The sequence below is a fragment of the Sinohyriopsis cumingii genome, chromosome 11 (assembly GCF_028554795.1).
Source record: "Sinohyriopsis cumingii isolate HCF-2022 chromosome 11, ASM2855479v2, whole genome shotgun sequence".
Taxonomy (NCBI): Eukaryota; Metazoa; Mollusca; class Bivalvia; order Unionida; family Unionidae; genus Sinohyriopsis; species Sinohyriopsis cumingii.
This window is the reverse complement of record NC_142971.1, coordinates 73,654,574-73,670,216: the sequence shown is the minus strand read 5'-3', so window position 1 is coordinate 73,670,216 and position 15,643 is coordinate 73,654,574. Positions and strand designations below refer to the sequence as shown.

At 35.4% G+C, this 15,643-nt stretch overlaps 1 protein-coding gene across 1 annotated transcript in view; it reads right to left on the bottom strand.

Moving 5' to 3' along the window:
* Positions 1-1,032: 1,032 nt before the first annotated feature.
* Positions 1,033-15,643, bottom strand: part of LOC149788734 (uncharacterized) — a 33,597-nt gene continuing 18,986 nt past the window's right edge. The window contains exons 6-11 of the mRNA XM_089973545.1: positions 15,090-15,222; positions 12,617-12,760; positions 11,009-11,101; positions 8,197-10,323; positions 4,917-5,036; positions 1,033-2,841 (exon numbers count right to left, since the gene is read on the bottom strand). Coding sequence (XP_089829671.1) covers positions 2,555-2,841; positions 4,917-5,036; positions 8,197-10,323; positions 11,009-11,101; positions 12,617-12,760; positions 15,090-15,222 — 2,904 coding nt within the window. The 3' untranslated portion in view covers positions 1,033-2,554. The remainder of the gene's footprint in view (positions 2,842-4,916; positions 5,037-8,196; positions 10,324-11,008; positions 11,102-12,616; positions 12,761-15,089; positions 15,223-15,643) is intronic.

The following is a 15,643-nucleotide window of genomic DNA, read 5'->3' as shown; positions in this document are numbered from 1 at the left end:
GGGATGGAAGACATTAACCTAATTCAGTAACCAAATAAACAATTATGAAACCACACAACTGATGATTATTTTTCCAAATCCCACAACTATACGAGTGTAGCCTTGTAAGTGAAATTCGTATAAGGAGCTTCAGTACAGCCATTTAAAAGCATTGTACTGGTTTTTGGTCGCTAATGCCCCGCTTCTGTGTCTATGCTCGGAGCTGATGGTTTTCCATTTTGACTAGCACAATTTCAAACTCAGCCATTCTAATAGTTTTATCGTCGATTGTCACCTAGTACAGTTTACTTATTCTATTGAGAATGCTTTGTGCCACCATGACAAATTCCAAATAATATATGAGTGGAATTAAAAAGATGATAATAAAAATGATAAAAACAACTTGTTATTGCTTTACATTTATTTTATTTTCTAATGTACAGAAAAAAGCATAGCCATATACAAGCAAGCATAAAATGCAATGGTTGGCATGTAGCGATATCGTAAAAAGTCTTTTGATGAAAACCCTATGTGGATATCAATTCTTCTGTAGTAGTGATAACAGTATTTACAAAGTTTTCATATTGATATCATACCAACATAATTTACATTCAGGCCTAACTAAATTTTGTAAGATTTCTTCTGATGAGAAACCCCATAAGAGATTCCATTTAGGAGGAGTAAGGATACGATTTTCAAGATGGCTATCATGATGGCCATATTTGAAGCCAGATCAGCACATTTTCAATAAGGACAAATAGATATTATAATTAATCTTGTCACACACACGCCCAGTCAAAACGACTTTCTATTTACCGAGGAGTCGCAATAACAAGATAGTGGATAACAGATATGCACCATTTTCATTTAGCACCATATACAAAATGACCTGGTAATAACCAAATGTTTGCATGGCTTTGCATCAAGGAGTAATAAGGACACAAATATTTTCAAACTGGCCACTGTGGTGGGCATAGTGTATGTCAGATCTTCAAAATTTTCTTAACAATGCAACTAGATACTGAAACAATTCCTTTTGTGAAAATACCATGTTGATACGACTAAAGATGACTCATGTTTGTGGCTAAATTGGATGTCAGTTTGACACAATTTAGATTTAGGACCAAGTCAACATCATACAATGTCCTATAGTAAAAACCCCATGGTGATGTTCAGAAGTAGCAATAAAAAGAAACAGAACTGTCTTCGTTATGACTACCTAGACATCATACAAGTTCCTTATGTATAAAGTTTATGTAAATTTTCGTTTCTTGAGTAGCAACAAGATTTTCAAGATGACTGCCAAATGGGACAGTAGACATGCATGATTTTCATTCAAGACGTAAGTTTTTTTTAGTGAAATCCCCGTATTGATATATTGACCATCCATTCGGGTTAAGTTGCAACAAGATTTTCAAGATGGTCATGCCTCAGCAGTACCATTTTCATTTAGGACCAACTAGACTTAGGGATGACTGCATGTAATGTTTCATGGCTATTACACGTTTAGGGATCTTGTTGACAAACTTGTGCTTAACAGACAGAAGATAACAGACAATCTAGTTAGCTCTCTTGGTCTATGACTAGTAGAGCTAAAATCTAAATACCCGTTATTATAAATATATTCAAACTACTTAGTATAAATACAAATATTTCATGTTGTTGTTTATGGATTAATTTTATTAATTTTTAATTTCCAACATAGATTTTAATGATTTCAAATATACACAACTGCACAGTTGCAGAAACATTAATATGGTTGTGCTGGACATCCCATCTCCTACTGACAAAATTAAAATGAACAAAAAAAAAAATTATCTCCAAAATCTGATTATGTGTGTATGTGTTTTTATCCACAGCGCTGTCATGTTTGCCACACATATTATGTAATGGCTTACGTCTTCATCATCATGGGAATCACCTTAGATTATGTCAAAACTGAAACTTTTGCTTCAGCTGCTGGGCACATCATTGCAGTGATGGTGGTGCAATTACTTTTCAAGATGGATAAACTTTGACAAAACAAGTTTTAGATCCATTTCCAGTGATTTTATTTTGTTTGTGAACTGATTTAAAAATGTCAGTAACAAAATTCATTCAAAACTGCTACCAAATTATCAAAAAGCTCACATATCAATAGAAACTAAAATGATGTCTCTAATTATACACAAGATTTCCACATTGTTTTTTTTTAGAGTTTTCAAAACTGTTGTTGTTGTTGGGTTTAACGCCACTTTTCAGCACACGATAGGCCATACATGGCGGCCAGTATTAATGGTGGAGGAAGAACCCGGGAAAACCCCGGAAAGAACCACCGACCCACGAGAAGCTACTGGCAAGCTTTCTCACATACCCACATTGGCCGAATCCGAGACTCGAACCCACGCAGACAGAGGTGAGATGGCAGTGATCCGTAACGGAGAGCGCTTTAGACCACTCGGCCACTCGGGGCCCCTTTTCAAAACTAACAGCCAAGTTAACATGCAGCAATAAATAGGTTTTTAAATAAATGTGAATGTGACTTACTGTCAATTTTAACTTAAAAGACAAATAATCACTTGCTGTGCAAATGACATTACAACTTCATATTTATTTTGGCCCTTTGTATCTGATAGTAAACAAAGTCCTTAATATTTCGCCATGATCTTGATCCAAGGCATGGTTCTTTTGCAAGAACATTAAGTACATCTTCTTGCCTAGGCACTTTGAGCATCCTGATGAAGCAACCCAAGTGTTGGAGCACAGCATTCCTTTCTTGACTTGTCCAAGGTCTTCGTCGAGTTCTTGATTTGGTGATTTTATGTCTCTTTGTCGATACTGCAACTGGTATAGTGCTGGTACATATCTTTCTAGATTCAAGAACTGAAAAATATAAGATGATTTCTGAGATATCAAAATAATTATGTTGATAAGACTAAGGAAAAACTTTAAACAAAATTCCACCAAGGGAATGATGCTCTACTAACCTGAGGAAACAGCAACTAAGATTCATATCCTCTACAACTGGTGCCACACATGCCACAACAAAATATCTGCAGAAGATAATGGGGGGGGGGGGGCAAGTTTAATTACATGGACAAACTAATTTATTTTAACTTTAACCATCAGAAGTGTTGGAAATCGGCTTAAAAAGGTAACATTAAAGTAATACTGGATAGGAGTTTTAAAATACCAGTAAGTAATACAACAACATGGACCTGTTCTGATACCTCTACACCATTCTCATGGAAGCACTTTTGGTTGGGAGCTCCAGATGGCTCATTGACCTAAATGCTCCTCTTTACAGCTCATCCACATTTGTCCGCATGGGTTCAACTTTTGGCTTGACCAACATGTGTAGCTTTCCATGGGTTGGTGGTTCTTCTTCCACCAAATATACTGACTGCCACGTATAGCCTGTCATATGCTTGAAATGGTGTTAAAACCAACAACACCAAACCAAACGTACATTTGTCTTGATACAACATCATTTCCAGTAACACATTCTCTGTTATGAAATACTTCAAACTTTCAAAATCATTGTCATCATCACCAACTTCAGCCACTATTTGCAAAAAGGAAATCATCACCTAATGATGAACCATATTGATAGTCCGCCATGTGGGGTTGTCTAGGTGGCCCATATTTTAAACAAGAATCTGTATAACTGCCTTGATGAATGCAAAGTTAAAACTATAGCAAAATGCTTGTTCCAAAGCCTAATGTACCTATTAAATTAAGCTTAACACCCTTCATGTCAAGCTGAAGTACCCAGATGTGTAATAGTTACCTACCTGAAAAACAACATTGGTAAGTAAGCATACAAGATCTTGACCAGCAGCACAACATATATTTTGTGGAATGCTTCAAGGGTTAGAAGATGAATAAAATTCTATACCATGCTGAGTATACACATGACCCTTGAGCTAATTTGCGGGAGTTCTTGCGCTTCACTGCTTTCAAATTCACACAAATTTTTGCACAATTTGCACACTCATGTACCCTGGCAGCTTCTCTATTTTAAGTAACAAAATGCAGAATGAAAGTGGGGCCTGGGGTCTAAAATACTCAACTTTACCAATCACTGCCATCTCACCTTTGAGACTCAATCTCAAGTCCAGCCAATGTCAGTTGCTTCCAGTGACTTGGTGGTTCTTACCAGGGGTTTTGGGGGCTCTTCCTCTATCAGTTATAATGACTGCCATGTATAGCATATCATGCATTGAAAATAGGCATTAGACCCAAAACAACAACTGTACAATAGAATGGAAGCAAAACAATCCTCATTACCAAAACAATACACGCATCAGAGGTCTTCTCAGTGCAGAGACTTTGGTAATGGCTTTACATTACAAAAATCAGAATAATTTTATAAGTTCATATTTATTTAAAAATAGATTGTGAAATTAGAGCTGATAAAGTGTAAACTAGCTGTTTTGTTGGATATGTCATCTGCCCCACTTTTTGTAACTTTCAACTATACATAAACATAAATTGATAAATGGAGAAAGTATTTATCTACATATATACCCTGGAGAAATTTCATTAAATAGAAACACATTACACAAATTATTAAAGTCATCAGCTTTTAATGATATTTGAAGTTTATCCAGTCAACATTATCTCACAAATCTATTGGTTGATTCTAGTGACAGAAGCTACATATTTTTAATTACATTTTTAATGCAAAAAATTAACATTAATTTCACTTCTGTGCTGTGTACACATTGAAAAATAATGGCAAATCTGAACAGTATATCCCAAGAACCAATACTACCACAGTCATTTATAACAGATTATGAAAATTGCAATCCATGATTTGCTCATCTGATTTTACCAATCAATCTTCAAGTATGTCTATCGCCAAACCCTTAACCATGACATCACAAAGTTCTATCCTTATTAATGAGTTTAAAAATTATCAATGTCAATATTTTTATATTATCATCACATTTTACCTGGAATTTCTGCATTCTCTTTAAGTTCATCTGAGATTTCCCCTTGCTCTGTTGGCCCATTTCCTGTTTTAATTTCTTCTTTTGCAATATCTCCATTTTCTTCTTCTGGCACAATAATATCTGACAAAATAATTTTCATGATATAAGATACAAATGACAGACTTGCATTATTTAATTCTTCTTGTTACTATTAAATTATGATTGGTATGAATTAAAATATCCCACGGTGACCTTAAAAATAAGGATCATTCTTTATATTAGGAGGGTTTTTTTGGGGGGAGGGGTGAGTGCCATTTTCAGCACATGATAGACTATACATGGTGGCCAGTATAACTGGTGAAGGATGAACCTGGGGAAACCCCTGCAAGAACCACATACCCCATGAGAAGCTAATGAAAAGTTTTCTCACTGACTTGCATTGGCCAAGGTCGATCCTTGATCCCATGTGGACAGAGGTGTGGTGGCAGGGATCAGTAAAGGAGAGCACTTTAGACCACTCAGCCCCCTGAGGGATCATTGTAATTTAAATTCTACCTGCAACACTCACCGAGAAGCTATGTTAATTCATAAACAACTGGTTTCATTTTTGCAATGTTCATAAGATTAAAACATGTTTCCTGTTTCATACAAACACAAAATTAAAACTTAGGCCAGTCAATCAGTAAAGGTGTGTTGTTGCTTTGGGGTTTAATGCTATTTCTCAGCATAAGATAGGCTATATATGGCAGCCAGTATAACTTTAGACCTATCTGCCACCAAGGGCCAGTAAAAATCATTCCCTCATTTCATTCATAGGGACATGGGTCATAACTGAAGGGATCAGCATTGGAATGGATGGTACTTGGGCTGACATGTTATTTCCAACTGCAATCCGCTATTAATCTTTCCCATAAGGGGCCATCCATTTAGTACGTATGCAAAAATCTGGCAAAAGCTTAACCCCTCCCCCTCCATGTACACATGCATACTTTTTTACACACCCCCACCTGCATACGCTTGATGCACTGCCCCCCTAATTCTACAGAACAGCCTATATTTAATCCATTCAGAAACGATCAAGAATTGATGATATTAATGTGTTTAATAAAACAGTCCACAGATGTTGAATGTCTGGCTGCATCAAAGAAATAAGCTTCGTACCTTTAAAAAAGTTTGTCTAGTGTCTGCTAAAATTCAAATGCCAACTGAACCCAATTGAACAGTTTACGTATTAGACAAATTATCATCAAGGTGTCACCACTCAAGTTTCCTATGCGTATGTACATTATCAGTAGACCCCCACCCTATACGCAGGCATATGCATTTGAGTTAACCCTCCTTGCCCCCACCATGTGTATGTACTAAATGGACGGCCCCTAAGGCCCAATTATCACACAAAGCCTCCACTACCCCCACTCTTGTTATGGTTGAAAACCATGAATTTTCACACCACACCAAACCCCTGACATTTACCAATAACTGATGAATGATCTGTTTTAAACCTTTTGGTTAAAGAACTTGTCATTATTATTGAACATGATACTGTATATAGTTTGACATGCACATTCTTAAAAATGGTCACAACATTCAGAAAGTCCAGAATTTTTTCATTTTCTTTTTGTCATAGTTGGAAACATGTATAGCAACAGCAGGGGAAAAATAGGGTTGATCTGGAAATCAGAAAGAAATATTTTCCTCCCTTAGCAGTTTAGGCCTAATGAAAAATTGTAAAACTTCAAATTCAGACATTTATAAATATGTTGGTAGATAAATAGATGCTTCCCAATTGTCTAACTAGTATCCCACCTGCCAACCCTGATGAGACCATCTCAGTAAGGCAGTTTATTTTTTCTGTAAGTTTAACCAGTTTTCAGTAAGGTATAACAAAATATCACAAACTACTACTGGTAAACATTATGTTCAACTAAAAATTTTGTAAAGTAGACCTTATTTACCATTAGTACAGTTGCACAAACTTCAGTTCCAAACCCGATGCAGCTCAATGGGCTGTTGCTGTATCTCAACTTGACATAATTCCTGGAATTATTTTCCATTTCCCATGACAACAGCAATCATATCATGAAAAAAATGTGCAGTTTAAAGTGTCTGAGGTACTGCAGTAAAGTTAGTCTGGTTCCCATATTCCTCTAATTCTAATTCAAACGCAGATGAACCAATTATCCAGATTTTTGAGCAACAATCATTTTTCTGTAGTTCTTGCTTTTATTCCACAAGTCCGTATTTGAAGGGTCATTTTCGTAAGACTTAAGGCAAAATCATAAGGGTTGGCAGGGTCTGTTTAATGTTTTTAATCTGTCACTGAAAGTCTTGCCAGATTTGGTGTCATATCCTATCTTACTTGTTTGTAAAACTATTTAACAATTAAAATCTAATCCTTCAGAACATTATTAATTATTGAAGTTAACAGGGGGTACAATCTGAAATAGAATTGAAATGTATTAATGCTAAACTGCTAGAATTTGATTGGTAGGCACCAAATTTTGCCCCAAGAAATACTGCTTGATTACCTTGTTAAACACGAAAAGGATGCACTATAAGCATTTCCATATCAGATCTGCGTCTTATTTAGCAATTACACATTACTTAATAGTGCTTTGTTGACAAACATGACAAATGTTGCCACTTTCTCTGACATTTATCTGGCTTATCACAGAAATGAAAGCAATTTATTTTTAAAGTTATTATGTATATCAGATTATAGGAACTGGAAAAGTGTTAAATGAGATACCAGTGAGTGACTTTGTTCCAAACAAGTATATTAAATATGAATCCAGTGTTCATGTTGGATGGACAAAAACAGACTGCATACTGGTCAACCCTCATTTCAGCAGGTATTTCGCAATGCAACGTAGAAAAGGTAGACAAACCAAATTAAAATACAGATGCAACATGAACTTATTGATATGGGTGCATCTAACGCATCAAAGCAAGAACTTGATATAAGGATATGTTCCAAATTTTAAAGATAAATAGCATTCAGAGGTAAAAACTGTTAACCTCGTTTATTAATGAACTCTTCAGAGATCTTAAAAGATATAAGCATGTCGTCCAAGTTTCAACAAAATCGGATCAGGAATATGGCTTACGAAGTGTAATCAAGTCATTTAATCAGGTTCAATCTGACGAAATAAACCCATATTCCATATCTGACTGAAATCTGATCCGAATATGGACAGAAGTAACAAGCAATAGTTGAAAGATGAACATTCACAGTACAACAGACACAGTCACCGATAAACCCACTTTGCCTTACAGCCAGAAAAACTAAAATTTTACCTACCACCAGTTTCAATTTTCCACTCCTTTGGACTCTTTTCCAATTCCTTTAAGTCTTCTTGGGAGCTGGCCTTCATGAGAACTTGGGCCACCTTTGATTTCTGCAAGACTGACAAGGGTAATCGGTAAAAGTCTCTATGAATGCGTATATCATGGCCAAGAAATCCAGCAAGCTGATCTTGCATACTTTCAGTAATTTCCATAACCTGTGCAATGGTTGCTACATGTTTTCTAAGTCCTGTCCATGTTATTGCATCCGGATACTCAAGGTTACAGTTGTTACACAGTTCTCGTAATACATCTGGACCTCTGTAAGGATGTTGGGCATTACCTGGCCTTGCAAACAAGTACTCGGACTGGTCAACATTTGCTGCCTTTCTATATTTGAGAAGAGTTCTTATATTTTCAATCATGTTTGGAGTCAGAAGGATGGCAACTCTTTTTCCAAATTTACCCCTCACTTCAACTCTCATCAGACTATCACAAAGTCTTTGTTCTATGTCGGATAATGATGTCCTGACCTCTTCATTAAGTGGTGCGCATGATACTTCACCTGCTCTTTCAAACTCTGACACTTTCATTCTCTGCACTTCTCCTCCCCTTTTTCTGTTAAAAAGGTTGATTTCACATAGGGTTACTTTGGCTAAACTAGCATAAACATCTGTATTGCTCTTGATTTCCTCTCTGAGGTCTGTACTAGTTTTCTTTACATAATCATAAAGTTCCTTCACATCTCCACAGAATGGGATGGTTAAAGGATTATTAAATTTCTTGCTTTCCAGACTTTGACGAGCTGTACATGAAACAAGATCTCCCCAATCACTTTCATACAACTGGACAAATGTATTTCCTTTTTCCACTTTCTGCTGATTTTTCTCTTTTAGCCCCTCACTTCGAATTATTTGGGCACACTTCTTCAGGGAATATCCAAGCTTCAATGCAACGCTAGGTTTTCTATATGCGTTAGTTTTTTCACTATATTCTGCCATTTTTTTCACACTCTTCGTGACTGATTCAAATTGACTAGAATCAAAACATTCTTCTAAAGTTCTAACACCTACCATTTTCTTCACCTCTTTCAAAAATCGACCAAGTTCCCGCATTTTGTTTGAAACAAAATTTGCTGTGTGCTCTTCAATATCCTTTTTGTTCCAAAGGCGTTGGCCATAGTTAATTATGAGAAGGTCATTTTTCACTATTTTTGAGATTTCATCATTTTTCATACTGTTGATCACATTAGAGTAAAATGTTTCTGTCATATTTTTAGGAATAGGAAGCAATAATTTCCCTTCCTTCACAGCACTTCTTTTCTTCTTTAAACTCCTTGAAGATTTGGTAATGCAATACTGTTTCTGATGCTCTGCCAGTTCCTTTTCGCAATATAAACCTTTGCAAGAAGGACAAGGAACAAGCTCAGATGCATCACGTTTTCTGCCAGGCAAAGCACAATTTGATGGTCTATATTTAGGAATCAATACTCCTTCACCTTTTTTATACACATCTAAGTTATGTTTAAAGTCACCTTCGTTGCACAGCACATTCCAACCTCGTCTACGCTCCTGTGAATTCTTTGGAAGCAAAAGGATGCTTACAACCTCCTGTTCATCTGAATGACATGCTTCATAATGACGTGCAATCTTCCCAATTAATTTACCACAGAAACTGCAAGCATGTTTTTTGTCCCATTTCTGCTTTTTGGATTCATCAGTATTTGTGGTCTGAATTATGATTCCAGGTTGGTTAGAGAATCCCATACCGCTGATTACGGTACTACAGTCATCATCTGAATTGTCATTAACCATGTCTTTGCTCTGAGCATCTACTGGATATTTCAAATGAGACTGCTCTTCACTGCTCTGATTGGAGAATCCCATACCACTGAATATGGTAGTACAGTGGTCATCTGAATTGTCATTAACCATCTCTTTGCTCTGAACATCAACTGGATATTTCAAATGAGACAGATCTTCACTGCATTGGTTGGAGAATCCCATACCACTGATTATGGTACTACAGTTATCATCTGAGTCATCATTAACAATCTCTTTGCACTTAACATCAACTGGATATTTCAAATGAGATGGTTCTTCATTGATTTTCGGAAACTCCCACTCCTTACATGTGTACATTCCTGTAAACAGATGAACTAATATCAGTCACATCAGCATGTTGTTATAACACTGAGCAAATTTGTGGTCCACAGTTCTGACATAGCCAACTTTTGGAATATTATGCTGTATTATCGAGATTTCAGCGTGCCATATTGTGATTCTGAAATTTAACTTAGGTTGGAGATTTGATTTTTTTAAACTAACTTGTCCCTGATATTTTTGTACAACATGAATTGTGTTGCCTGCTCAAAAGCCATCATGAACCATGAGAATTTTCATTCGCAAACTTTTAACCCACTTAACAAAGATTCTAAATGACATTCACCTTGTCCTATCAATGCATGTGCAAACTCACCACATACCTATCAAATGTACACATGTATATAGTTCAACGTGTCAATAATAATTGCAAGCTATACCTGCTTTACCTTTTGAAAGGTCCGAGTGTGAAGTCAACTCAAACAATCGCTTGAAGGGTTTTGAAGCTATGAAAATTGAAATAACTTTAACCTAAAAACCTAACAATGTGTTCACTTGCAGATCTGGATGGCAACTTAACAGAACGATTAACTTTGTCTCAACTCTGTGAAACCATAAAATAGCTTTTAAAAGACTTCCTGGCTAGTTATCTGGAGTAAGGAGAGGAAATGATGGCAGCTGTATATTATCACTTATCAAATTGTATTTTTATAAAGTGTTTGTCACCGTTTAGAGCTGGAAACTCTTCCCAACTGTCAACACTGTAACTGCCTTGACCATCATCTGAAGGGAACCATGTAGGATCACCAGCATCACTGTCTATCAAATATTAAGAAAAATTCGAGCTAAATATGTAAACCATTTGAGAATGGAAGCTTAAAAGAAGACCAATAATAACCATTAGGAACAGTGTCATTGATTTACTAACAAAGAAGGAAGAAAATATTTGAATCTGATGCAACTCCTACAGTAGAAAAAATATTAAAATTGATGTTATTATTCAGAAATTTTAAACTGGAAAGCTGTTAACCAGTTCTAGGACTTATCTCAGAATCCAATCCCAATTATGCTCCTGGATTTTAAGGCTTTTTTGTTACACTGTTCTAAGCAAATTTGAGGGATGTCTTTGCTTTAGATTAGATGCCCCCCCCCCCCCCCCCCGAATAAAAGCACGCAGTGTTAACACATGAATTTTAAAAATCATTTTACGACATTTCTCAACAAGACATAATTGTGTAAAAACAAAATTAGGACACATTTAATACCACCCCCCATAAGATCACCAACAGAAGGACAAACCAAATACTATATGCCTTGTGATAAACCACGTACACACAAATCTATCTGAATTTGGCTGAATTCTTAGGGCTAGTAATATACAAGAATGTTTCCCATAAAATACATACATTTTAAGTTAGGTACTATAAAGCGTCCTTTACTATTCATATCTGTACATACAGTTGTCACTTGACCCAACTCTGTAAACTGAAATTATCAGTACAGAAGTTCACATACAATGAAGTATTAGATCTTGGAATAAAAGAATAAGAATAAAATCACTTTCAACAAAAACTGATATAATTAACTAACTTTAAATTGTCTTTTTATATCCTCCCCATCTACTTAACATCCACTCAATCCAAAAACATTTTACAAAGAAACTGGAAATGGGGAAGGATTTTCTAACAAACCAGGTGCTAGGGCCTTCTCTGGATCCAGGAAGCCAATCTCTTGTATGGGCTTCTTCTTACACAATTATAAGTCAAATTCACGACACAAGGACAAAAGCCTACAGGTGGCATTACTTCAAATGCAAGTAAAAATTGATAATCTTCATTGGATCAGTTGATTAAACACTGATTAAAAGGATGGACAAATGACACAAAAGAGAGCACTATGTTTCACTTCCAATAAGCAGGCTCAACCTTTCCAAATAAAATATATCGACGATAACAGAACCTGACTGATATTACTCTAATAAAACTCTATATCAAACCTGACTAAATTTATTGAAGTGTTTCAAAAGTTTTCCATTGGAAACCGAGTTATTTTTATGTATTAAAGTCAAACACGAACCAAAAATATTAGTAAAATATATTATACAAATGTTTATATCAGAACCTGGCCTAGATATTGTCCTAAAACTCCCCAACAAATCTGGTTAAAACTGGTTGTTTTTCAAACGCTATTAAAATGAAAAGCAATACAGAAGCATGGACAAGTTTAACACTCAATGTTGTATGAATCACTGTACAATATTCCTTAACAGACATACTTGTGAATATGTAAACAAAATGATGCCTATACCCTCCCCCCATGTGAACTATCCCTTACCATTTGTATCTATACCAGAGTTGTCACCTGACCTGTCATCTTCTGAAGATTCATCTTCTACCCCCTTGTATTCAGTATCTGCTGGAAGTATAATCTGTGGCTGTTTTTCACTGCTTCTAGCAGTTTCATTCTGGTTGCATAACACTAGAAAATGAGAAGTTCAAGAAAGTATTAGATCTTGATATTGTGCTACTTCAGAATATAAGAAAACAATCGATACTAAAAGTCTGATGTAAATGAATTTAATGTTGTCAAAGTCAGCCTTACACACACCCAATCCACATTCACTTAACATTCGCACAAAGCAAAGAACATTTTACAAAAACTGGATGGGAATATAAGCAGCTGGTTGGACATAACATTTAATTTGTTGGAATTATAAGAGTACAGGACACAAGTCCTCTCTTGGGTTAAATCAATAGGACATTTCTAACATTTGTCTTATATGGTCAAAACTGAAACGTCATCTGCCAATAATGGACAGGTGCAGCTTGTATATTCATAAATATATTTTGCTACTGAACATGGATATGATTACACTGTAGCCAAAATGGTAGTTAATGTGAATATATGGCATTGTGGTTCTAACATTGATTCATCATAATCAGAGAAAAAGACACTAATATCAGACCTCTGAAAACTCTAAACTTGAAGTTAAGTGATATAGAATCTTTACCAAGACATTAAAAAAAATCTGGAATTACTTTGCAGTTTATATTGAATATGCAAAAATGTTTAGGATCATCAAGTTACTAACAATAAAGTACTAGTGAATTTGTTGTAATTTCCAGTTTCAACAGACTTTATCGAGACTCTATAATAACATTTAACTACAACCAATTCTGTCAACATCTGGTAGGTATTTCACTAGCATTCCAAGTACTTTAATGTCAACAAGTTGTGATGTTTGCTTTTTGGAACTGTTCTTTTTTTGTCCATTATTAGTAGAAATAACAAGGCCAATCATGTCATTTACCATCACCTTGTACATCAATTGCCCTGCTTGTTACTCCTAAAACATGTCAGACATAAAATGGGTGTCTTGCTAAGAGTTTAACTGATATTTCAGATACATTTGTTTGAAGAGCGAAAACAGCTAAGACAGTATTACTACACAAGCATTTAAATAGAAAAGTACCCATGAATATCCCAACACCGAGTTTTTAGCCTTCAAGAACAAAAAATGAAACTATCAGGCCAAAACAAAGATTTCTAAAACTTCAGCTTGATCCTCATTCTCTTCGTCTAAGTTCATGGGCATATAAATGCCTGTGTGGCTCTCTGTACTAGTCATTTAAGATTGTCGGCATATTATTGTATGTGGCTGCTCATACTTGTCATTTAAGTACAATAGCATACTGATGCCTGTGTGGCTGTCTGTACAGATTATTTAAGCTGCTAAAGCAAGTACAGGTCACCAAAGTGATTTGCAATATACATCTCCTAAAGTATCAGTGGCCAAAATTAAGATATTGTCATGATATATACGTTCCCCTGAAAGCAACCAAATGAAAAATGATACAAGTACCTTCTGCCCTTTACCAGAAACTGATAGGTATATGACCAAAGAATGTTTAGTGTGGGGAAAAAGGTAAAACATACAAGTTTGAATGGACAGGAAAAAAACATTAACCAGTTACCAGTATCTGGTTTCTACTGAACAATTTATAAGTGAGAATTTGGAAAAGTTTGTGGAATTCAGGAAGCTATGACAAAACTGGAAATGGGTCAGCATCATCATCATGACAAATCTGGGTTAACTGGGTGATATATAAAGATGTTGGTCACTGGGGGAAAGTAAGGGTTAGCCAATCATATTCTATATGCAGGGGAAGTGGGTGTTGGTATATGATATAGTATATATATATATATGGATGCCAGACAGAGAATAGATCTGAAATAGAAAATGGGAACTTAATAGAGAAATTTCATAAAAGGACTTACAAGATATAGATATATACAAGATGGGAACTTGATAAAAGAGATAGAATACCTAATAGATATAGTGGAGTGATAGATATTATGAGATTGGACAACTATATCAAGAAACCATGTAGCTAAACTGTAGTGTAGAACTTGGATAAGTGACAGAACTTTAGTATGTGAATATCTGGATATAAACAGTTGTTTGCCAGAATGACTTAGTGCTTTAAATATTTAACTACTGAACTCCCTCACCTTGAAGCCAGAAGATAAGCCTCTGGTCAGTAGCAGCAGAGACCCCAGCAGGTCAAGAAGAAGACCCAACGGGTCAGATATATATAAACATAAGCAATATAACACAGAGACCCAACTGAAACAGAAGATTGCAAAGTATGCTGACAAAATATATGATGTCATGTTGTGATGGAAAATGTGACTATTATATTTGTTCTTACTAACAATTTAACTAGCAAATTAAACACTTATTAAATTAACTTTAGAAACAGACATGTATTGTTGAAAATACACCAGAATATCATTTAAAAAATACCTTGACTGGAGTTTAAATCAAAAGGGTCCAAGTCAATATCTTTATCCAAGTCATCATCTGAAAATATGAATGTCACACTTGTCAACATGGACAAAAATGGTACCTCCATTGTAGAGTGTTTATCAGATATGATCTTTCAAAACAGTAATATGAAATATTAATAAAATTCATAATGTTATGTATAAGAGTTCAGATAGGTGAGACAGAATGTAAATTTGTCATTAGGCCTCAAGATTATAAATCATCATCATGCTTGAACTCGTGCTCATTTCAAAACTTGCATCTGATTGGTCAGATGCTTGCAGTCAGTAAATCATATTACCTACATTTCTTGATGGACAGTATTCTCTTGGAGCCTAAATACGACATTCTTAACATGCATAAAGTCTTTCCAGCAACCCTTTGCGAAATAAAAGGGATAAAGGGGGGTTGTTTTAAAATAAAATAGAGAAATTATAGTGGAAAATAGGGATATTTTTTTATCAAGAATAGCAAATTTTGTTAACAGCTGAGAGTAATGAAACCCTCATTTGAACTATGTTCATAACTTTCAA